General features: G+C 41.2%; 1 protein-coding gene across 1 annotated transcript in view; it reads right to left on the reverse strand.

The window, feature by feature from the left end:
• Positions 1-8878: 8878 nt before the first annotated feature.
• LOC126252154 (solute carrier family 22 member 21-like) overlaps positions 8879-25997 on the reverse strand; it is a 213875-nt gene continuing 196756 nt past the window's right edge. Inside the window, exon 4 of the mRNA XM_049953022.1 lies at positions 8879-9019. Coding sequence (XP_049808979.1) covers positions 8879-9019 — 141 coding nt within the window. The remainder of the gene's footprint in view (positions 9020-25997) is intronic.

Raw genomic sequence — 25997 nt, forward strand, 5'->3', positions numbered from 1 at the left:
CATGTTGAGTGGTTCCAGAAATTTGAAGTAGATGGAGTGGTGAAGCACCATGCTGTTGGTTTTGCAAGCTGTGTGATCACAAAGTGCGAACCCAACTATTTTTTGACTGACCTTAAGGCTCTTGCCATTGTATGGGTCTGTCAGAAATTTAGGTGTTCCTTATTTGGCCAGATGGCCAAGGTTCATACTGACCAGACAGTACTGTACTTTGAATGAGCGCAAAACTGAGTGGTCACTTAGCTAGGCAGGCGCTGTATCTTAAAGATATCGGTTTCACAATCGTATACATTTCTTGTCAGGAAAACAATGATGTCAACGAAAAATATTTCAGCAGCGTATAATTACAGAATGTTGCATTTTTGGAAAAGATTGTTTAGGGACAAGACAAGGAACCGTCATGGAAGGAAGTAAGGTGAGGTGAAGTGATCACAACAACCGCTGTCGACTGACAACTTTATTTGATTAGAAATGATATCCTGTTCAAGAAGAGAGTTGCAGATGATTCACAGTGTGCTGTTTGTATTCCTGGTGAATATTCAATAAGTTAATTTGGGAAACTGATTGATTGATACACATTTTGGGATGGAAGTGATTTCAAAAGCTTCATGTTCGGGAAAGCATTTGCAATTAGCTTCCTGCAAGCATTGTCGCAAAGTAAAGCTGCCAAAGGTGTCTCATCATACAACTTTATTTCCAATTATCCCGTCAAGAATAAAAGAGCTTGTCTTTCCTAAGAACTAATCAGGGATATGCGCATGTTTTTGTTTTTGTTGTCAAGTTCCAAATTTGTGTTACCCACAGTACTGAAGACAGCTGCTAGTCAGTGTGTCATACACACAATCTTTAACCATTTCCAGTATAGAGTCAGACATGTGAAGAAGGTGCTATCGGGAAAAGGCCCACAATTTAGATCGAAACTTTGGAAATGTGCTTCAAATTGTCCAAAGATTAAAAACCATTTCCATCTCGCTATTTCATACATTGTCCAGTCCTTCTGAATGTGTAATGAAAGAACTAGGGAAACTATGTAGATTTTACTGTGAAAGATGTCACATGCTGTGGGACTCTTACATTCAGCAATTTAAGGAAATCATCAGTGAGGTGACAAATGATTCAACATTTCCACCACTAATTCAGGTAGTATCGAATTGGCTTCCACAGGGAAAAATTCCAGAGATAGTGCCATTTCCAATAAGTACCAAGTTGTGACATAATGTTGTACTGAGACTAGCTTTAACGAATATCAGGTAGGCTGCTGACTGATGACAGAGAAATGATAATCGCTGAAGATTATCAAAGTCAATTGTTGTCGAGCAACAGATGTAAATAATATCACGTAAATTGTCCAACAAGTGTCATCCATTAATATATGAGTTTCTCACTGTATATCGAGGACCCTATAGAGAGAGAGAGAGAGAGAGAGAGATGTTTTGCATTCAAACACCGTAGAGGTGGAGATCCTCAGGAAAAGAAAATGCTAAGTGGTCCATCGCATTTCCACTGTAAAAGTTGTTAAATGGTAAAATGTGTAAAGCAATATTTCAACTTGAGTAGAGTGTATCTGAACCGTGATAACGTGTTTATGGTTATGTAATGTTGTTTATTTTTATGTGCTTCATATTTTATAGGTACTTTGCGAATGGCAGTTACGCTCTGTGTCGTCCAGTTGGGAGTGATGATGCAGATGAAAACGAAAGGAAAGAAACGCTAGAGAAGAGTGGGCGCAAGACAATTTAATAGATATATCTGAGAAAAATCTGACGTAGGCAGAGGAGAATAGGACCAGGCCAATGAGTGCAAAACTGAATGCAGCATAGGTATTTGTAAATAGGTGATAATGAAATGAAGAGAAATTGATTACGTTTGAGAGGTACTTTGACATGATTATTGAATCCTGCCCAGTGCATCTTTCTATTTGTTTGTTATTAATGCCCTGCACAGGAAGTGTCATCTGATAATTTCACATTGACTTGCATGCTTAATGATCTAGTATTTATCTGTAAGTGTTGACATTTCTTGAAAATGTAACAGAGTTTTCTATATGAATGATAGCAGTGATGCATAACTGTCATGTATTTTCTGTAGTACAGAACTTGCAGTTTGTTGTCATCAGTTGTAGAAAACGTACTGGGGTGTAGAGTCAGTGATTAGCAATAGATATGGCAAGATATACAAAGAGGTAATGCAGCACTACTGAGCTCTGCAGAAGGAGTGCACTTAGTAAGTACACAGTAATGTATGCACGTAATCATTTTAAAAGAAAGCATAACAAAATTTATTGAGAGATGTGAATAATGATGAAGCAACTAGGAGTTAAGCAAGAGTCTATGCATAGTTGCGTTGTAACATTAGGCTACTACAGCACTCCAGAAATGGTAGTACCAATATGACTATACGTTGACCTGCAGAACTTGAGAGAAGCAAGAAAAATAATTCTGGTACTAGACCCAAGCCGAATGCTAGACCATTATGGAGGAGGATCATTAATGTATTGAGAACAAATGGGCTCCAGGTGAGTACCATACCAAAACATATGGTCGTCAGTAGCCAGCTCTACCAAGATGAGTCGCCCTATACTGAGTGATACCTTTCCATACTCCATTCTATTGTCGTGAAAAGCTATTTCCTTACAATCAGAAACAACGTGTACTTTGCAGCTCACCCTCTGGCCCTCCATGTGTTGAAAAACTATGATGAATCATTGCAGAAAGTATGACACTCCCCTCAATGCCTAATGCATTCAATGAACTGTTACCATTATGAATAGTCACAATCGATTAATATTCTGTGATGTAAACCTTCTCATTTTTCATGAATATTTTTGTACATGCGAATATCATTCATTGCTTAATCTAAATTTGTGGTCTTATTGAACTTACTAAACTGCGTCATGCTCTATTAAAACTGCTGACAGTCCACCAGTGTCTCATACCTCATTGAAGGTATTTCATTAATTGACTGTAATTTCGAAAACCTTCCTCTACACACGTGTAACTGGCAGTGGGATCGTTAAGAATGTAGGGAACAAAAAATAATTAGGAAACCCCTTTCCCGATTTGTTCTGCCACATGTGTCACCACACATTGAGCAGCCACGTTTTTTACAATGAGGTTACCTACACCTAACAACTCCGAGCAAAGTCTGGCAAGAACAATCCCCTTGAAAGACAGAGAACGAATGTTCCTTCCACGATAGGCTGTTTTAAATCTTTTCCTAGTAGCATACAAGAGTCCATAATTTTTTGGTCTTTCGGTTTTTGGATTTTAATTTAATGCAAGAAACATGTCACTCTTACCATTTCGTTAAAGTACTTAAAACTTCCCCCAGCGAGAGTGTATACGGTGTCCAACAAAAAGTATTAGAAATTCGCTGTGAATTTTGGTTTGGTGTCAGCAATAGGTAATTATGTTGATTCCTAATAGACGAATTCCTTTACCGACCTCTAAGTTCTGGGTGAAATGTCAATTTCTTTTATCAGTTATCCAGCATCTCCAAAACATTTCCGTAATTGTTAATCACTCCGCCGATTTCTTAAAATGTTTTCCAGTCTTTTTCATCTTATTTATTACTTTCTGAATGGAGACTTCGATCCCTTATACAACGTGCTAGATGACCCATTGCTAACCAGTCTTCTTTATTATGGTAATCTGAGATTACCTTAATTCGTTGAAGTCGAATGCCACGATGGATGCTTTGCAAGGCATCGACGCATGTATTTCCCCTCCCTTTCCTAGTGCGAGTTTGTTCTCCATCTGTAATGATATCGTTGCCGTTTTTCCTTCTTTTCTCCCCCTACACAACTGATTAGTCACGTTGGTTTTAACTGGGTGTAAACGATAACTGTTTATGATGTACCACAGTGGTGTAGGTGAACTCGAGAAGAACAAACTAACGAAAGACACTTGCTACCTTTAAACCTGGAAACAGTCTCAAACTGGCCTATAGAAGCCGCTTAAGCTACAGTGCAAGCGTGTCGCGTGAGTGCATTTCTTTTCCTCGCAAAAATCGTGCGTGAATGTTTAAAACCTCTTATCCTTTCAGACGTACCAACTGTTAAAGAATAGAGATACATTTTATAATTAGAGTCCCACACGGAAAACCTTAATTGTGACATACCAGATTAAGGTACTGGCGGTCGAATAGTATTTAGGCTATGCATGGCTCTGTTCACAAAATATGGCTCCACGTTGTCATCGGCTCTAGCCTTGTAAGACTGCTTAAATGCAAATTAGCGAAGATAGCTAAAATCACAGACAATGATCCTCTGGTCAAATGGCTAAAGTACTGAGAAGTTAGGCGAAATTGTAAGTAAACACAAATTGTATGAATAATTGTAAATAACAATAATGGATTATTACCTGCGGATATAGAGGACACCATAACTCGATTTCGAATAAACAATATCTAGATATACAAGAAAGAATATCTGGATATGGTGGTCGTACAGTAATTCAGTTTAAAGGATACAAATGGTAGTGGGCTACCTACAAATCAATGATTTCACCAAATAACAGTACCGTGCTTTTAACTAGGCACAAACAATCGCGGAAAAGCAAGTAAATCACTTCAGAGTTGCTCGAAGCATGTCATACGATGCTTGCTGACAGTTAACGTTAATACTAGCTACTGTGTCAAAGTCCCATTAGCATCGGTATTTTACCGATTACGAACAAATTTTAAAGTATTCACAACTACTAGCCGTTCATACCTCACCAACTTCTTTGCAACATAATTCTATCCTCTATTACGTCTCGACATATACTTCACTGTATCACTCCTCCACACCAAATCCTCTCTCTGTTCCCCCTCGACACGAACTGCCGTTGTACCACCTCTCCAAACCAAGAGTTTCAACTCTCTACCTCTCCCAGAAATCCCATCTTGCTCCCAAGAGCCACTCCATGAATCCTCACCGCTCGCGCCGATAAGAAACACTCTCTTCCCCTTCAAATAGCCAACCATTTGCATAGTAATAAAGTTACAGTTTAAATGTATGGGTGAAATTAAACAACATTTTATCTCATTTCTGCAGAGACCAAACATGTTAATGTACATACAAAAGCATAGACATAACCAATTAAATATGTTACAGTGCATATACACTTATAATAAATAATACATGTTGGAAAATATGCAATATAAGTGTGGCGTGTTAAGCTGGTGCCTCTGTTCACACAATACCTATTTATGGTATTAAATCACACAGATAATTTAATCTTCTTAAGTTCATTAACAAGCAGTTAATAACTCAGATATACATACGTGATTAGATATGGATAGATCTCAGAATTGTTGTACTGTTTCCATTTGTTGTGTACCTGTGTGGGATATATGATCTGACACATTTATGTAGTAAATGGGTATAAACGCAATAATTCAACAAATAAAATATGTATCAATGTTTGACTCTCAGAGATGGTAGCTGAAGTCCTGAGCTATCATCCAATACCTTGGTTATATAGATAGCAAAAAGCGTTCGGCAGTTATTAATTTGTAACTCCTATAATTTTTATATTTGTAATATGAAAGGCTTAATAAATGTGACTCAATGCCACAAGCAACCCGATATTTTGGGATTTGTCGTAAACATCGAACTATGATGCAATTATGAAGTATTTCAATGTGGTCACGTTTCATCCTGAAGCAAAAGCCGCCATTGCACTGGAGAAGCATGGTATCCCAGGATGAATGTTCGCCACTTTCTGCCTACTACTGGGGGAAAAGCCTAGTATGGTCCTCAGTTGGCTGTTCCTTTGTCGATTCAAGTGACCCATCCGGAAAGCCCTTGCAGCCGAACCCCAATCTCATGATAGATTTTAAAATTTCTCGCTTGTCGACTTCCCGAGCATATGTGTTAAAATACAACTTGCACTTACGAAATGTAAAATTGACGTTTGTTTAAATTTTACCTCGTAGCATTGTGAATTTTCACAGCATAAAAATTAACAGTTACATCGCATCAATTGACTGTCCTTCCTACAACGTAACCTACCCTCTCAAGTTGCTCCGTCAATCGTATCTTTGCCTGCACATATCTTCAAAAGGCAACTACTGCACTTGATGAATTACGACAGACCTCACGGACGCTCTAGTACTTACGTCAACAATACCAAAAAAGGCTTGTGATTGCGGTCATTTTCTCTATTTGACTAACAATGAGCGTGCAATCAGCAATAGCGTAAATGTATTTCACTGCAAGGCACCGACCAGTCACACTGACCACCTAATAAATTTGACGTCAGTGTGTAATAACCATTTACAGACGGCTGGTGGCAACACTAGCAGGTGAGGGTATATAAAGCGCCTCAGGGGGAAATTGATGTCGCACTGCGGTAGTGGAGCAATTTATCTGACCTCCGAAAGGGTATGATCATGGGCTTCTGGGCCAAGAGTGAAAGCATTTTCTAAATGGCCGAGTTTTTAATCGTTGCTCATGCCTGTGTGGTTAAAGTGAACTGCCCCTGGAAAAATGGCGTCATCCAAAACCGGGACCGAGGCAACAGTGGTGCACCACACCCCTCATATGACAAGGACGAACGACAGGTATGTGGATGCGTACGGGCGAACAGGCGTGCAACTGCTGAGCATCTGACCATCCAGATGAACCAAGGGGCCACCAGCAGGGCAGCCACCGTTCTGTGAATGTTGCCTCGTAGGGGCCTTAGCAGCGGGCGCCTGCTTCATGCACCCCTGCTAACTGGCGCTTTTCGGCGACGAAGGCTGGAATCTGCGCGCAAGTACAGCATCTGGACGTCCACTGAGCGGCGACAGGCGACCTTTCCAGGAGAACAATGTTTTAAGCTCCGTCGGTCACATCGCCCTTGCCGTGTAGGCCGTGAAACATCTGAAAGCAAAGGGGTCCAGGACAGAGACTGGAGCATTATGATGTGTGGAATGTTTTCGTTGCACTCCCTGGGTAATATCGTCACCATGGAAGAAAAAAATTGATAAACGGATACTACATCTATCTGTGGGGACCATGTCCACCCCTAGATGAAGTTCGTTTCTCCTAGGCATGATGGCATCTACCGGCAGGACAATCTAACGTGTCCCGTGGCTCACTGTGTACGTGCGTTGTTCAGGGAGCACCAGGATGGGTTTACGGTAATCCAGTGGCCACCAAGCTCCCCGGATTTAAACCCAATCGTGAATGTGTGGGACATCTCGATAGGGCTGTTCGGGATCCTCAACCAAGAAACCCCGGGCAGCTGACCAGGCACTGGAATCAGCATGACACCGGACCGCTGGCGGTACCTCCAGGAACCTCACTGACTTTCCTCTTGCACCTCTGCCGATGAAGGGGTTGTTATTTTGGCTTTTACAGGAGTTCACATTAATGTGATTGGACAGCATATTATGATTGATAGCGTTCATTAAGACTTTTCCCACACTGTCTGCATGTCACCTACACGGAAGCCATCGGCGCCTGTTTGGGCTCATACTTACTTTCCTCTTTTATTTTTTGTAGTTCGTAATTTTATTAGCATGAACTTGAGCCATCTGCCGCATCACGTCACTGCAGTTTGATCACTTGTAGCTGTTTTCCTTTGATGGCCGGCCGAAGTGGCCGCGCGGTTCTGGCGCTGCAGTCTGGAACCGCGAGACCGCTACGGTCGCAGGTTCGAATCCTGCCTCGGGCATGGATGTGTGTGATGTCCTTAGGTTAGTTAGGTTTAACTAGTTCTAAGTTCTAGGGGACTAATGACCTCAGCAGTTGAGTCCCATAGTGCTCAGAGCCATTTGAATTTTTTTTCCTTTGATCTTCATTTAGTCTGTTATACCTCGAGTTAATACCCTTCTTCGAATTTACAATTTGGGAGATGGATAGTGACTGTCTTCGTTTCCTGCAGATGCAGAGGGAAGTGGCCCTTTTTCATAAACAGCTAGATGTAGTGACCGACGGAGTTGAGGGGCTTTCCCTGAGCTGCAGCCACGTTTGGGTAGCTGAAGAAACGGCTGTGGCATTTTTGGTTCCATTGGAGTCGCCTAGGAAACGTCATACATCTGAAAGTTAGTACATGCTCGACATGAACGGGTCCCCACCACCCATGTAGCAATGATGGGTTCGCGAGTACCTGAGCGGCGGGTTGCAAATATGGGCACGTGTAGCAAGGCAGCCCTCTCACGACCTAGCAACGGATATGAGACGTTTCCTACTGTTGGGGGCGTATCTACACATCTGAACTAGCATGGGTTCCTTCCTCTGATGGGCCTGTGATGCCTGCGTGCGTCGTTGCCTAGTGGGGCCATATGTCTGTGGTAGCTGAGTGGCGGCAGTGGTTATGCATTTGTTTCCTGCCGATCCGGGGCGGAAAGTAAACGAAAACATAATTTGTTGATATCTTATAGAATTTTGCCCGAAATTACACTCTTACCTATCACCTCCGCCCTCCCACCAGGGTAGATTGAAGGCCTGAGTGACAGAAGACGCCGATTGGGGAGCCAAGATAAGAAGGCTGCAACAACTGTAAGATATCTGTACAAGACGCATCACAGTTAGCAGCGAAAACTGACAAAGGCGAAAGTCTATAAGGGAAAGGGGGGGGGGGCAACACGGAGGGAAGCCAAGTGGTAGGTTGCTTGTGTGGAAAAACTTCTCGAACTGACTCTGCCTCGCTACCAACCCCACCCCCCCTCCCCTCTTCCCACGCCCCTTTCTCCTTTCCAAACATCGGTGCTCTGTGCAGCAGGTTATTTCTCCTATATGCAAGAGACCTTTCTTTTGAACATCGTTGACCTGGTAGACCAACCAGTCAGAGCATGATTGTTAATCCTAGAAGTGTATACCAGGGTCACTCTGACGGAGATTTTTCTTCTTTCTTTTCGTTCATGTGCCAACGCCACTGCAGATACACAGCTCGCTGACACCAACGTAAATTCAGCCAAACTCGGCGGCGTCCTGCAGAGACTCCGGCAGCCTCTGCAGCGCAGTTTCCGGCAGGAACGACACCGACAGCGCTACCAGCAGGTGAATCGCTGACAAGATGGCGAACGGCAGCCTACGGTCCACCGAGCCTCCCTGTAACAGATGGTACACGACATGAGACATAGGACGGTGGAGCATGGAAAATACAGAAATAAATAATGAAGAACAACATTTGGAGATGAAAATGAGGTTATACGACACGTGATGTGTTAGGACAAAAATTATCGTTTAGGTCGCTATTCACACCTGGCATTTTGAAACCACTTCACTGTACCATGTATCTGTCAACGCTGCTGACACGCCCAGAAAGAAATTTTCACCCTGCAGCGGTATGGGAGCTGTTGTGGAGCTTCATGGCAGACTAGAACTATGTGCCTGACCGAGACTCGAATATGGCAGCCTCGCGCTTAGCGAGCGAGTGCTCCAACAGCTGAGCTACCCGAGACGAGGTACTGACGGAAGCAAACCTGAGAGGACGGACCGTGAATCGTGTTGTGGTAGATGAGTTGGTGGAGCACTTGCTTTCAAAATACAGAGCTCCCACACTGGAGTCCCAACAAGGCACAAACTTTTAATCTGCCAGGACGTTTGTATATTGATACACGTAAGTTATTGATTAAAGTCTTCTTACTGGCTATTTCTACGAAGTTCGAGCTAGTTTCAGAATGCTGATATCCAGCTGGATATCAATGTTCACGTAACTCAAAAAAGGTAAGAGTGTTAGAAAGTGACAAGTCTGAGAAACACTGACGATTTCCAGTTTCTCAGTAGACTAGCACCACCAAATTTCTCTGCACAAAAAATGCCTCTGAGCACTATGGGACTCAACATCTGAGGTCATCAGTCCCCTAGGACTTAGAACTAATTAAACCTAACCAACCTAAGAACATCACACACATCCATGACCGAGGCAGGATTCGAACCTGCGAACGTAGTGGTCTCGCGGTTCCAGAGTGAAGCGCCTAGAACCGCTCGGCCACACCGGCCGGCTTTCTCTGCACACTCCAAACAACAAACCAGCTTGTTACAATACGGAATTTCAATCCTGAGGAAGTACCATTAGCTGCACTTCCGCCAAATACATCAGTTCTGAACAATGAAAGCTTGTGTGCACGTGTAAGCTTAACATACAAAAAAGTGAGGAAACAGTAGACAGAGATACTATTTTCGTGATTCAGACCAGACACCATACGATATATCCTTGAATGAGAGAGACAAGTTCCAGAGAAAAACGGATCAAAAAATTGATAACACTGATGATTCCCCTCCCTTAGATAAGTGTACCTACCAACTCTTCCGGGAACGTAGCTACATTCTCTTCTCAGTGATAGCAGTAAAATTCGAAGTCAGTGTTTTTGTATGAAGGGAAAAAACTTCTACAAGTCCTGTGCTGTACGATGATATTAGACCTGGGAAATGGTTACGTCAGAAAGGCGGTCAAAGCGCTCTGTTCAGTCACTGAAAAGCAAAGACAAGCATTAGAAATCTTTAAACAGAAAAATACTTTTTCGTTAAGTTTTTTAATGCAGCATTCTAAAATACACTGATATTCAGTAAAACTGCAACACCTAGGAGGACCCTTGCAACAAACATCAATCGGTCAAGAAGTTTGCTACATTCTTGGATATGCAAATGATTATCATTTCAGTGCAAAATAGTGTATATGAGTAGTGCTATCTATATTCTGTATATAGAGAAAGATTACCCAACGGATTTCTTATTAAGACACAGCAGGTGAACGCTTATTGTTTTCTAAGAAGATCGTTTTATGTGTTCGTGTGAAGAGGTTGTCCATCTGCACCTCTCTGTGTGTGACAGCAGCGGAACAACAATGTTTCTGCTCGCATTGGTCGGGGTCTTACAATTGTCACGCGAATATCTCATTTATGTGTTCAGCAGGACCATGCACGACGCTGTGCCGGATCTAAATAGTTCCACGCGACTAGCGCCTGAGAGGACGGAAGTATTGTCCACTCAGAGGTGCAGCATAGTACAGCCACATGATGTATCTTAAGTCAGGAACTTTGTTTGGAACTAGACAGGTATCCACACGGACAGTGCAATGACATCTGAAGTGCCACACATTCTCAGCACTGCGACCATTGTAGCAGCTTCCCTTGAAGCATCAGCACAGACGTGCCAGCAGAGATGCACTCAACGATGACGCAGAAGCGGTTTAATGTCGTTTTCTCAGACGAGCCCCAGTTCTGTGAATGGACACATCCATGTGTTGAGGCTCCAACGAAAATGAACTGTCATTGAGTGCCCAACTTGATCACTCCTGCTTAACTTAGCGGGTACTACGGACATCATGGGCATAATTAGGTCGTATTTTAGGCTGCTGGGAGTGCCCAGTCATAGAGATGTCCGTGGAATTAACTACCATCAATATAACACAAGATAGCTTATTGCTTGTGCTGTCCTGAACTAGCCTCAAACAGGAGGTTTTCGACAGCAACCCTGTCCAGCACATTCTCCAGAATGAACTGGAAACATCTGGTGGTTCACTCAAAGCGCTACCTCTTGTATCAGTTCATTATGTTCTGGGGTATATGAGCGATTACAAGTTCTAGTAGTTTTGAAAATATCTGTAAAGTTGGATGGAAGTGCCTAGGTACCCTCATTCTCAAATACTGGGTGGATATAACCCAGGTAATTGGCAAGCCATGTGTTACGCTGCCTCAAGATAGGTACACAGCTTCTAACAGTAATAATTCTCTTACTGTGTCGAACTTCAACATAATGTTACGGCGTAACATTAGGCACGCCAGTCGGAAAGGAGAGAGCAGAGAGGGCTGTGAGAAAGACGTCAGCCAATTGCACGCTGACCGACTCCTCTCCAGGACGACAACGCGACAGCAGCGGCCTCTATATGAAGAGAACATAAGCGCCACGCTGACAAGCCGCGGCCCACTTCTACAGCAACATCAAGATTAGGCACTTCAATACCAGCGACTTAGGAATTGTACGGGCTGTTCAAAATGTCTCTCTGCCGTGCCGTATGATTGTTAGCCGCGCGTGCTGTATGACTGTTCGCCTGCCTGGGTTACTTCCCCTCTACTGGACTCTCCCAGCATTCCACTGTTTCACTTATCTCAACCAGCGTCAGCAGTATCCTTGGTGTGTGTCGTTACGTGTTGACGTGAACGTTTAAGTTTTAAGTTTATGTCGCGTTCCAATGTCACTGCTTGCTGACGTTTTTGGTGATCGCATAACTTTTTTTGGCCTCCACGACCGCTTGACCTAACACGACCTGACTTTTTCTTCTGGGGTGCAGCGACAGCAACTGTCTACAAAAACCGTCCAGAGTCCATCGCAATATCCACTTTCATTGCTTTTGTTACAGAAGAAATGTTACAGATTGTGTTTGAAAACATGATTAGACGCACATTGAATTGTGTATTCTCCAATCCAAGGGGGGGGGGGGGGAACACTTTCAACATTTAATGTGAAAATTTGTAAGTAAAAATGAATATTCACTAAATTAATAACTTGTATTTCACTGAGTTTCATTTCGGTATATTTACTGCGGCATACGGCACGTGCGCAGAAACAATCAAACGGCACTGCGGAGAGACTTTTTGAGCACCCCGTATATACTGAAGGACATTGTTTATTTTGTCTGTCGCCCTTTGCTTGCGACACATCTGATGACCAAAGTACTGTAATCATTTCCTTCTGTAATATAATTCATTAATACTATTTGCTTGAATCGTTGTCCAGCGAACCGAGAAAGCAGTTTTCCTAGCACCCCATATTTGACGAGTAAGCAGGAATTAACACACGATATTGTACACCATAACTAGCAGATTATGACAGCATTTTCTTTTAAATTCGGTCAGTAATTGTATGAAACATCTCAATAGGAGTAACAGAATCCGTTACGTTAGTATTAAGTGCACCTGGCACCTTAACATGTGGGTAGTGTCTAGTCTTACTGTTGTTTCACGCTGCCAGAGGAACACTTAGCACCCAGAGCAGAAAATACCTTCAGCTTTTATTTTTTTCCCCTTGCAGAGTCCGTTTAGTTTCTCACTTTACCAGTTGAGTGATTAAATTCGACTGTTGTGAATTTGTCCCCCCTATTGCCAGAACTCTTACAGAGTGATGGAATGGTAGTCCCAACTTAACTTGTAGATGGGCAGTGCTGAAACAAGAGAGGGTGATCAGTCACCTGGGGTGAACGTCTATTTTTACGTGGCTCAGATGAATGGTCACAGGGACCAACTCTCTCCGCCGCACACAGAGTGGATGATCTCAGGCAGAGGACCTGCAAGTTACTGCTTCACAGGGCTTCGTAACGTAAGGACGCTTTCGATTAAGCTTTCCTCTGGTATCATGAACAAAGGTATTTTGTTGTTTTAAGTTGACGTTTCAGATACATTATTCACTTATTTGCTTATTTGTTTATCTTGAGGATGTTAGGGAAATGTTTAAAGATCTTTTATTATTCCTAACTTTCTTGTGTAAAATCACGTGTTGAATGTAGCTTTGAGTTGTCCGCTTTACGGTTCAAATGGCTCTGAGCACTATAAGACTTAACATCTGAGGTCATCAGTCCCCTAGACTTAGAACTACTTAAACCTAACTAACCTAAGGACATCACACACACCCATGCCCGAGGCAGGATTCGAACCTGCGACCGTAGCAGCAGCACGGTTCCGGACTGAAGCGCCTAGAACCGATCGGCCACAGCGGCCGGCTCCGCTTCATGTTACTAAGGAATCCATTAAACTTGTGCTCTCAGGAGTATAATGTCAAAGTATCATTGCAAGACCTCTCTTTTCTTCCCTTTTCTGTCATCTTTTCTCTGCCTCTTGCATAAACTAAATGATCGATTCTAATTCTGCACTTCCAGTAACGCCCCAGAACTAGACGCCTGCGACTCGACTGCTCTATCCCTATAAACAAATATGCACCACAAAAACTTGCACAATGCTATTACCAGCGGCGCAACATCGGACAAGAAGTGACGCAGAAGTTACAGACAAGACTCAATTAAAAGCAAAATAGATGACACAGACAGTACATACACTGAAATAGAATGACTGCAGCATACTACAAATAGCTGAGATACAACGCAAAGCGTCAAAAGCGAGTCTAAATGTTCTCAGTGCGCCATAGTCTAACTTTGAAGAAAAGGAAAACACGCACCTGTTCCACAAGATTACTAATTTTGTACGATTGCATTCTGAATTGCTGGTGTAGCCATGTATCACCAAAACAAAATAAAAACAGCGAATCGCTGCGGGAGTATGAATGAGAACAGTGGCGTTTTTAAGTTTGCAAAAATAATGACAAGTTTTTCTACATCCTTATACAATTTACAAAAAATAAAATGACAGACATAAATCAGGAAAGGAATGGTGCTTGATTGGCAAATCATTCATTTGGGTGGAAACTCTACAAGTTCTCCCATGAACGTAATGAGACTTCGTTTACATGAATCCATTCTGAGGCCAAATTCTATTCAAATGGAATCAACTACGACCAGGTATACCACAAACTATTGTTCACGGAGCGTAGGGAGCTGTGAATATCGTTTAACAACTGTACGCCAGTACAGTAATACTTTACTCTTTCACCTTGATTCAGGCGCCAGCAGAAAACGGCGCGCTCTGGGCGAAGAACGGAGCACGGCGGCAGCTGTAATGTTCTGACGCGTCCACCAAAATTTGCAAACTAGGCGGACTGGCGTTCTCATTATTTGAGCGAGGAAAACTTTCCTATCATAGCCCTGAAATCCTGGTAGATTTCAGTGTGAGATGCATCCGTTCCCTGCTCTGGTCACAGAATGTGACTCTAAGGCACGATGGCGCGTGCTGGAATTGACAAACGTCAGATGACCGACTCAGGACGAATAAGGTCACCCTCGTGATACACGAGATGTCTGAGATGGTATGCAGTTTTACTGTCGGTTCAGTTGGGAACTGTCACTGACTCTTAGTCCACCACAAGTTGCAGAACACGAGTCTCACCCACTAGGAAAAGACCTGAAGTTCTCCACCAGGGGCGGACCAGAAGACGAAGACACCCAAGAATCATAAACACCTTCCACTAATCCTCGTACAGGAGAAGAATTAGCTGAAAAAACTCACCCCCACGTTGTACAAACAAATCGAACTGTCATCCGCTCATTAAATCTCCCCTCTTGACTATTCTGCTGTCCTTGTAGCCAATACAGACACAGTACCAGAGTTCCCATACTGGGAGAGGAAGCCTCTACTTTGCATATGAGGAGAACCAATCAGCGACTGAAAATCTTTCTTGTCTGAAAAAAGAAGATTTCACACTAGGGAGGTGTTGATCTCACAGTAAGCATGGCAATGTTTCGGCAGAAAAGGTCTACCTAGATGGGACCGCAATCCCCCATTTACGAAGAGATATAATCTTTCCAGGCCGAACATTTCCAACTTCTGAAAGAAGGCTGTTAAGCTTTCCAGACACACACACACTATATATATATATATATATATATATATATATATATATATATATATATATATATATATATATTGTCGGTCGCTAAAGGAACCTGCTGACTACCTGGTGACTTCCTAGTGACAAGTGCACCAGACGCTCTGATCGTATCGTCCCAGCTTCTAACCTGAGAATGCTCATAGTTTTATAACCGTCCCACCGTTTGTACAAAACCTCAGATTACAGCAGTCTCCCTTAAATGGCTTCCTCCACCCGCTTCCCACCATCTGGCTGCCTTCACGACGGAATGTTACCCGGTCCAGGTAAAACGTTTTGCAAGCTGGCGCCCTGCTCCTCCGACACTAAGTGGGAACAGTGGAGTGACACGGCCCAAAATCCCTCTGCAGGTACAATTCACAGAGCGCTTCTTCCCGAAATCACTTGCACAGCCAGGTTGCTGGACACAACATTCATGTCCCAAAATCCATCTTTCTCCCTGTTCTCCACCGTTTGAACTATGGCCCCTCTGGTACAAGTTCTCCACAGGCAACACATGCAGTTATAAGAACATTCTGCTCAAAATCTCCTCATGTAAACAGTTCATAACCCACCCATACGAAATGTAGTATTGGGAAACATGGAGATGATGACCTAAAATATGACTATTAATTTCAATGACACAGTCGTTTAAGTGAGAGAGTGGCTTGCCACCATTCGTCACGAGCAGGTGTATTTGTAGTGTGTTGCTGTCTACTGTTATTCATGAGTAATTTTCTACCTCGAGTGCTTTCACAGAGTTTGATGGAGCTGTCTTTGTGAAGAGTGACTAAAGACTGGTCTTCAGTCGATCATGTGGCCACAATTTAACGGTTATTGATTTGTGACCCAGCATAATTCCAGAACTTGAAGTCCTGAATGTAATCAATACTTGCATGACTATGGAATATTTATTTGTTTCACGCATTTTGAATCAACTGGACTTAGCGTAAACTGTTGCCTCCAGTCAGTCTTGTGACCTTCACTTAAACATTTTTGATCAATGTGATAGCTCAGATGACTGAAGTCAAACTTCTAATTATAACGAAAACTCACGTGTATGTGAAATTTCTGTTGGTTTCCGAAATTTTGAATTCACCAGACATCACCTAATATCTGGCATTCAGCGAATCACGTGGCCTTTGCCCGAAGATTCTTCATCTGTGGCATAGCTCAATCCATAGAACTGAAATCCGCGAATTTAAAGAATAATTTTGTGCAGTGCGAATTCTGTTTAATTCAGGGTCCTTAATCTACTGGCGGTAGCGCGAATTTCGGCCCAAAACTGGCTTAGCCGGCCGGGGTGGCCGAGCGGTTCTAGGCGCTACAGTCTGGAACCGTGCGACCGCTACGGTCGCAGGTTCGAATCCTGCCTCGCGCATGAATGTGTGTGATGTCCTTGGGTTAGTTAGGTTTAAGTAGTTCTAAGTTCTAGGGGACTGATGACCTCAGAAGTTAAGTCCCATAGTACTCAGAGCCATTTGAACCAATGATTATTGCGAATACAACAGCTGAAAGGTGGCTACACTGAGCCACAGCGCCAGAGATCGCTAGAGAGCATTGTTCCGCCGCCTCCACGGGCTGTCATTATTGAGATGTGCTAGAGGTCAGTGCTTGTCCAGGACTCGTAGTAGTCAGTTGGTGTTCAGATGTGCTAGTAGGGAGTGCTTGCTGAGATGTGATACTGAAAGGTTCTTGTTCAGATGTGGTAATAGCGAGGCGGTGTGGAGATATATTGTAATTATGAGAGTGATTTTGGTCAATATATGAAGGTAACGAAACTTGATTTATTTTTCATTATTTCCATGTTTTAAATAATGTGTCATTACAGGTTCAGTCAACAAAGCATCTGGCTTGGGTTCTTGGATTAGAGTGTAATTGTGGTTCTCTTGAGTAATTATGGTATTTGTATTTTCTTTAATTAATTCAGTATAATGTTATTTAAAAATTGTTGTGTTGTTGAAGAAGAACCGTGCCAGATGCGTACGTTGAGTCACACTCCCACACACAGAACAGTTACTCTTGTGCTTGTTGTTGCGTTGGTTTTATAGTTGCTGGGGGCTTAATTAATTAACTGTGTTAATGAAAATTTCCATTTCATTCTTTGTTATTGTTCTAAGCAGTCATATTGCGTAACAATAACAGTCAGGGCCAACCGTTACGAGACTTCGTAATCGGACAGACTAATACTAAAGCACAAATTAAAATTATTTTCATTGCATTCAATTAAGCCCCCATGCACGTGGCGACCGCTGCTTCGGATCGTCCCTTGGAATCTTCTGATTGTAGAAATAGTAGACAGTAGGATTGTTGTAGCAATTTGTAGTTTAGTAATTATAGTCTGTTTTGCATGTGTAGATTTGGTAATTGTCATTCTTATAATGGTATTTTTTTTCAGAATTTAATTTTGTTGTCTTGTATACGCGTTTGACAATTTAGTGCAATTATTTCAATTGTTCGATTAATCGTGTTTGAGGGAAACATTTCGTGTGAATGGTATTGTTGGAGATAAAGTGTCATTGTGTGTAATTTTCATATAGTGACGAGTTTTGTATGTTTTGTAAATGATTACGCGATCGATGATAAAGGCAAAAATGATGGATAGTGAGAATGACGAAATTGTTAACATGGCGAACTCGCCAACAGAGGAAAACAGTATCATGAATAATGGAGTTGAAAACAATGTAATAAGTCGGGAAAATAGTCCGGAACCACTTCAAAATTTTTCTCAATCAGAAAATTCACAGAATCCGAGATTAACGGCAGAAGATTCTGGAATTGTATCGAACACAGATAACTTTATGGCTATGCAGAAGGAAGTTAGTTTTGCGGGAAATGTTAGGGGCGAAAAGAATTTTGAACCATTTAATACGGAGCAGTTGATGAGTGCAATATTAAATTTTCGATCTGAATTTAAAACACAAATGGGAACAATGGAGCAGTTTCGATCTGAATTTAAAACACAAATGGGAACAATGGAGCAGTTTCGATCTGAATTTAAAACAGAGATAGGAACAATTAAAACAGAGATGGGAACTTTGGGATCTGAATTAAAAACTGATATGGGAACAATGGAAACACGGTTAGACTCACTGGGATCACAGTTAGGATCTGAACTGAAAACAGTGGCAACACGGCTAGAAACAGAGATAGAAACAATGGAAACACGGTTAGATTCACGAATAGGGACATGTTTCAAAAACATGAAAGATGAATTAAAGAAAGAAATTAGAGAGGAAGTACAACCGATTTTGAATTCTCACAATAATAGATTAATTGCAGTAGAGATTAGACAAAGGGAACAGGATAGAGAACAGGAAGAAAGAGATCGCGTGATAGTACAAAAATTTTCAGAGCTAAATTTACAATGTGCACACGATAAGGAAGAGATATTTGAGAGAATCGAGGAATCCGTACCAAATGACAGATTAAATAACCTAACACAACAATGTGAACAGTTAACTACTAAATGTGTCAACACTGAAACCCGAGTCGCGACACTTACGGAAGACGTAGGTAAACAGAAAGAAAAAATAGGTGACTTATCGGAAAGAGTTGAGGAGATTTCAGATAAATTGACAAATCTTAGTTTACATGGGGACAGAGATTCAGATGATACAGCTCCATTACCATTTGCAGAAACCGAAGAGTACCAGAACATAAATAAGCATGTTGAAAATCAGGGAAAATTTAATGAACGCGTCAAAAGGGAAGTTGAAGCATTACGAAAGCAAGTTAAACAAATCGAAGGCGAAATTGTAGGAAAAGACAGTAGAAAAAATTTAGAATCACAGATAGCAGAGGGCCTTGAAGAAAGTAATTTGTTTCATTTACGGGATGCAACAAGAGAGCGCCAGGCGCGCGAACTTGACAATAATCGACATTGGGACTGGGACAGACGCGGTAGGTCTTTGTCGCCACGAAGCGGAAGCTTTGACTGTAAACACTTCTTGACTGTTCGGAAATTTAAGATCTTTTGCAATTCTAGGAATGACATACGTCCATGTTCATGGTTGGATCGATTTACGTGCGCACTTCCGCCAGATTTGCTACTAAGTCACAAATTGAAATTTATGTGCAGCTATTAAAGTCCTCAGGGGATTCACTACACTAAGTGAATATGTGCCGTAGCGATCACAGGGCCCCGAGCTGTAGTGGTGCTATTTCCCTTTTAGTTTTCTGCACCGCTGCCTACTCTTTCACTATTCTTTGCATCTATAAAAACAACTCTTCTACTATCCATCTATCTAGACAGTAGGTAAACAATAACCAGATTTGACTGTTTTACCCAAAAGTGACTTTGGAAATTACCGTTTCGACTTACTATATTTTGTGCAGCATTCATTCGTAGTTTAAACGAAATTTTACCTGTTTATATTCGTGACAATATTACTTCATATGTTGACGATATTCTTATTGCTAAACGTTCTTGGAATGAGCACAACAAAATTTTGGATTCATTATTACGTATTTTTGCAAGAGTTGGCATTACTGTGAACTTTGAAAAATCTGAATTTGGTCGTTCTCAGGTGAAATTTCTCGGTCACATTATTTCTACAGAAGGTATTCTTCCTGATCCAGAGAAACTAGACGCTATTCATAATTATGCTGTTCCTACCACAAAACGTGATGTTCGTAGTTTCCTTGGTGTCTGTAATTTTCTTAGACGCTTTGTTAGATTGGACAATTTGGCCACACCTCGTTTATGTGAATTATCTGGAAAAAATTCTAATTGGTGTTGGGATGAGGAAGCTCAGTCAGAATTTGAACAACTTCGTGATGCTTTAGTTGCTGCCCCACTTCTTTCACATCCGGATTTATCTAAAGATTTTTGTTTGGCGACGGACTCATCATACAAAGGCCTAGGTGCACATTTATTTCAAGAGATAGAAGAAAACGGCGTTGTAGTACAGAAAACTGTTGCCTTTGGAAGCCGTGTTCTCTCTAAATCAGAGAAGAATTATTCGATTACGGAACTTGAAGCTTTGGCTGTTGTATGGGCCTTCACAAAATTTCGCACATTTTTGTTTGGCAGACATACTAAGGTTTACACCGATCATCGAGCTCTGGAATTTCTTATGTCGACAAAATTAACTCATGGCAGATTGTCACGATGGGCGTTGTACCTACAGGAATTTGATTTTAGTATTGTTTACATACAGGGATCTTCAAATATTGTTGCTGATGCTTTATCACGTGCACCTATGGGTTTGAAACAAAGTGCCGAAGAGGACGGCAAAGAAAACCATTATTGTTTGATGTACATTCAAGGTGTTGCGTTTGAGAACTTTATTTCGTCTTCGCTCCAGGACATCGCTAAGGAGCAAAATAAGGATCCAATCTGGAAGGACATTAAGGAGAAGTGGAGGAGAAAGGAAAGCGTAGCGATCAGACAGTATTATTTAGTTCGCAATGATATTCTTTTCAAACGAAAATCGGTCGACAACTCTGTTTGGTTAGTTTGTATTCCTGATGAGTGGGTCAATAAATTGATTTGGTACACACATTTCAGTTATGCGCACTTTGGTCCCAGAAAATGCTTTCGTAAATTACGAGAAAATTGTTACTTCAGTAATATGGAAAAACGTATTCGATCTGTTCTTGCCAAATGCAAATTATGTTAATAGGCTAAGCCGCCAACTGTTTCTTACAGAGCACCGTTGTTTCCTATCATTCCAGCGAAATTAAAGGACATGGCTGCAGTCGATTTGTTCGGTCCAGTGGTTCGTTCTACTAATGGTTTTGCGTACATTTTCGTAGCAGTGGAATTGACATCAAAATATGTGTGTTTTACACCTTTACGCAAAGCAACAGCTCGTTCAGTATCTAATGCTTTCATCAAACATTTTCTTAAAGAAGTTGGTCATGTTGATAAGGTTATATCAGATAATGGATCACAGTTTCGCTCTAAAATTTGGCTTCGTACTCTACGGCGTCGGAAGATTAAACCAATTTTCATTTCACTTTTTCACCCTCAATCTAATCCTTCAGAGAGATGGATGAAGGAAATCAATAAATTGTGTCGTCTTTATTGTCATCAGAATCACAGAACTTGGGATCAGTATCTTCATATTTTTCAAAACATTCTGAATGAACTTCCTAATGATTCAACTTCTTTACCGCCTATACTGATATTAAAAAATAAAGTACCAACAAATCGCATTTCTGAAATCGTTCCTTTTCCGCCTTCACGGAAACTGCGGCATTGGCTCAAATGGTTCAAATGGCTCTGAGCACTATGGGACTCAACTGCTGAGGTCATTAGTCCCCTAGAACTTAGAACTAGTTAAACCTAACTAACCTAAGGACATCACAAACATCCATGCCCGAGGCAGGATTCGAACCTGCGACCGTAGCGGTCTTGCGGTTCCAGACTGCAGCGCCTTTAACCGCACGGCCACTTCGGCCGGACTGCGGCATTCAGAAGTTGTCAACATGGCTCTACAAAATATTGCATCGGCGGCTGCTAGAAGAGAGAAATCAGCTAAGCGTCCTGGTCGTTTAAAAATCTTGTCAGTTGGCCAGAAGGTGTTAATTAAGTCCCACCGTTTATCTCATAAAGGAAAAGGCTTATGTCGCAAATTTTTTCTGCTTTATAACGGTCCGTATAGAGTTCGCAAAATTATTCATGATAACACTGTTGAAGTAGAAACTCTTAAATCTCGGCGCTCTAAGGGAATACATCATATATCCAACGTAAAAATTTTTGTGGAATGACATACTTTTGAGAAACCAACAGCTACATGTAAACACGAAGAGAGTACAAGGATACCGCGCTGTGTTTTGGCGGCGGCACATACTCAAAGCAACAGTCAAGTCGGCGCGCCGCACAAGGCAGTCGTTAACCGCAAACAATCACTTTCTACGTCACGCGCCTACAGCTGATCGAGCGCTCAGTGCGAATGCACTGACAGACGTAAACAAATACACAGTCTAATTTCTCCGACTAAATTCTGTATAAAGCTATGGTGAGTTTATAAATTATGTTATTAACGTTCAGTATTTTTCAGGATACGGTTGTGTAAAATATTTAAGACCTTCAGGTAAATTCTGTGCATGTCCGACGTTAAGACGACTTACTATGGAGAAAATTTCAGGAAGAATGGAATTTCGAAAAAAAAAAAGGTAATAAACTAAAAAGGGTAACTATTGATTGAGTTTATTTTTCAGGTAACATAATTCCACTTAGGTACGTACTTTAGACGTAATTTGCTGCTTGCGATTACGTGATTCATACTTTGTGCTAAATTTCATGTTCTATGAATTTACTTGTGAAGCGACGTGCTTGTGTACATTTGCTGATTTTGACAATTATTGATTAATGAACAGTGTTATTACTTGTGTATATTATGCATCGCTTGGCTGCTATGCTTTTTCACTGATGTCATATTTTTCTATTATGTGCCTGCTGTGCTTATTTATTTAAATTATAATTGTCACCTGATTAATTGTGCTGATGTGGTTAGATATGTAAGTTATACTTTGTGATTTATCTGCTTGCGCCTTCATGTGTACTTATTAAGATTACATATGAACATTTATTTGCTTATGTCGATGTGATGCTAATGACCTGTTTATTGTGTAAGGCATGTTTGCTGCTGTGCGTATGGATTGCATATTTACACATTTCTGTTTTGTTGTCATAACTACTCTTCAATCTAGTATATAGAAATGCTGATATACTGTGTACAAATATAGAGTTTAGGTTACACTGTGGTATTAATTATAGATTGTTCGCTTGGCAGAGCCTCGTTGTAGGGATTGTGCTGCATCCACTTGTTGACATTCTGTTCTCTACTGGTATATTTACTCGCTATTGCTTGTTTTGCTTACGCTCAGTGCCTTATATTTTTAAGATAGGAAAATGAACTGCTATAATTCGACGAACGACATTAGTACAAGAAACTTCATAGAAGTCACATGAGCTGAGGTTTTAGGGAAGCTGTATAAATTTATGTTACTAGGAAGGAAGCTAACGACATGACATACCGAAACTAGGTATAGACTATTGACAGTCATTACACTGCATTTTTCGTGAGCAATTGAAATAGGAAGTGACACTTGACACAAAAATACTCCACATGTTTGCTTCTGCTATGATTCTTGAAGTGGTGTACACACTGTGAAATATGATGATCATTCACACTCCGTAATCGTACTTAATTACTGAGAGTTAATCGAACTGAAGTCTGTTAGAGGTCATGTATGCATTTCTTTTATTTAATGATGGACAAGGAACCAAAATGTATCTTATAATTTATAATGAGTAGAAAATTTGGGTCAGATGGATTACACAGAGGTTGTGTGTGGACACTGTGTCTTCGGATTGTATGGGATGATGAATTGAAGTTGCACTAGGATTTTGTCTGTACTTGTTTGAGGACACTGACTAGAGGAAAGAGTTGTTATGGAAGTGAAATGATATTGGTGCTGAGGTTTATATGTATCGACGTATTATTGAGGTATTGAGTTTAGGTGAAGTTGATGATTATTGGAGTTTTGGTGGATAAGAGGTAAAGTAAATGAGGAGCATATTTTTTTTTGTTGGTCCATATGGAACAAGGAGGATAAAGATGGCAGACTAGAACACTCAAGTAGAAGGAAGATTGTCTACACACACACTTTGTCAAATCAATAAGCAGTATACATTTTTTTTTTTTGAAGAGAGGAAGTATTTGCATATCTTGGCTCACTGACAGTTGTTCAGCAACAGTACAATTTGATCTGGCTTGGCAAACATTGGTTTTGACATGATGACTATGACGTTGACTAACTATTATTGACTGTTATACATTGCTGCCACTACTACTTGGTACACATGATGAACATCAAATCTTGGACAGAGTTACATTTACACAGTTAACACTATTCAATTACACAGTAGCACTTAATGAGGATGAAAGATGAGTGGATGTGTTTTGTGTGTTTTCCTTTCCTAATCCTACCCACCTATCTCCTAAATATTATTTTATTTGTTGGTAGTGGCTTGCACTGACACCCATAAATATTATAGGTTAACTGTTATTGTGTACTGTAATAGTTAATGTCACAATTAACTGATATCATTTGTGTGTTTATTATGATTTGTATGTTTAGTGTAAGAGCATTGATTATATTTTGTTAAAGAAATTGTATGTGCATTCAAACTATTGTTCATGACTGAACTGTCTCAGTAGTTATGGTGAATAGTATGGACTGTTACTTGCACTTTTTCTACATGATTGGTGCCACAAGGACATGTTTAATTTCTGCTGATGAACTGTGTGATCAGTGATTGTAAAAAAAAATTATGGACTGTTACTTGTACCTTTTCTACAATATTGGTGCCACTAGGACATGTTTAATTTCTGCTTATAAACTCTGATGAACAGTGTGATCAGTGACAGTGTATTTTATTGAACTGCTTCTGCTGAGAAATGTGACTTGTTGCTGTGTGTACCTGCTCAACATTGCTGGGTACCGCTGATGGACTGCTTCTACTGAAAAGATGTCACCTGTTGATGTCTGCACCTGCTCAACATTGCTGGGTGCCACTGATGGATTGCTTCTACTGAAATGAAGTCACCTGTTGCTGTGTGCACCTGCTCAACATTGCTGGGTGCCACTGATGGACTGCTTCTACTGAAATGAAGTCACCTGTCGCTGTGTGCACCTGATCATCATTGCTGGTGCCACTAATGGACTGCTTCTACTGAAATGGTGTTACTTGTTGGTGTCTGCACCTACTCAACATTGCTGGGTGCCACTGATGGATTGCTTCTACTGAAATGAAGTCACCTGTTGCTGTGTGCACCTGATCAACATTTCTGGTGCCACTAATGGACTGCTTCTACTGAAATGGTGTTACTTGTTGGTGTATTTTATTGAACTGCTTCTGCTGAGAAATGTGACTTGTTGCTGTGTGTACCTGCTCAACATTGCTGGGTACCGCTGATGGACTGCTTCTACTGAAAAGATGTCACCTGTTGATGTCTGCACCTGCTCAACATTGCGGGTGCCACTGATGGACTGCTTCTATTGAAAAAATGTTACTTATTGGTATTTGCACCTGTTGACCATTGCTGGGTGCTACTGCTGGAACTGTCAACTGCTTATTCTTGGGCTATGGAAAGCGTTTATGTGAATATTTGTATAAACTGATTTATTGTGTATTACTGTTTGTGGAAAGTTATGAGACTCTTACCTGCACATATTCGTCATTGCTGACGCTATTGATTGAACTGTTTAACCACATAATACTTGTATAAACTGTTATGTAAAGTCACATGTATGAAAGAATTTGTATTGCTTACTGTATTCTATATAATAGGTTATTGAAAGGTCAGTGCAAAGCCAAAATTTTATCTAGTTATATGATATTTACGTATTAATATTATCTTTTATTTTTGTCTGTATTTTTTTGACGAATTTGGTGGTATTTTCACCACCAATGCTGGCAAAAATACCATCAAATTCTAGCCGTGGAGGAAGGGCATATGAAAGGTGGCTACACTGAGCCACAGCGCCAGAGATCGCTAGAGAGCATTGTTCCGCCGCCTCCACGGGCTGTCATTATTGAGATGTGCTAGAGGTCAGTGCTTGTCCAGGACTCGTAGTAGTCAGTTGGTGTTCAGAT

The sequence above is a fragment of the Schistocerca nitens genome, chromosome 4 (assembly GCF_023898315.1).
Source record: "Schistocerca nitens isolate TAMUIC-IGC-003100 chromosome 4, iqSchNite1.1, whole genome shotgun sequence".
NCBI lineage: Eukaryota > Metazoa > Arthropoda > Insecta > Orthoptera > Acrididae > Schistocerca > Schistocerca nitens.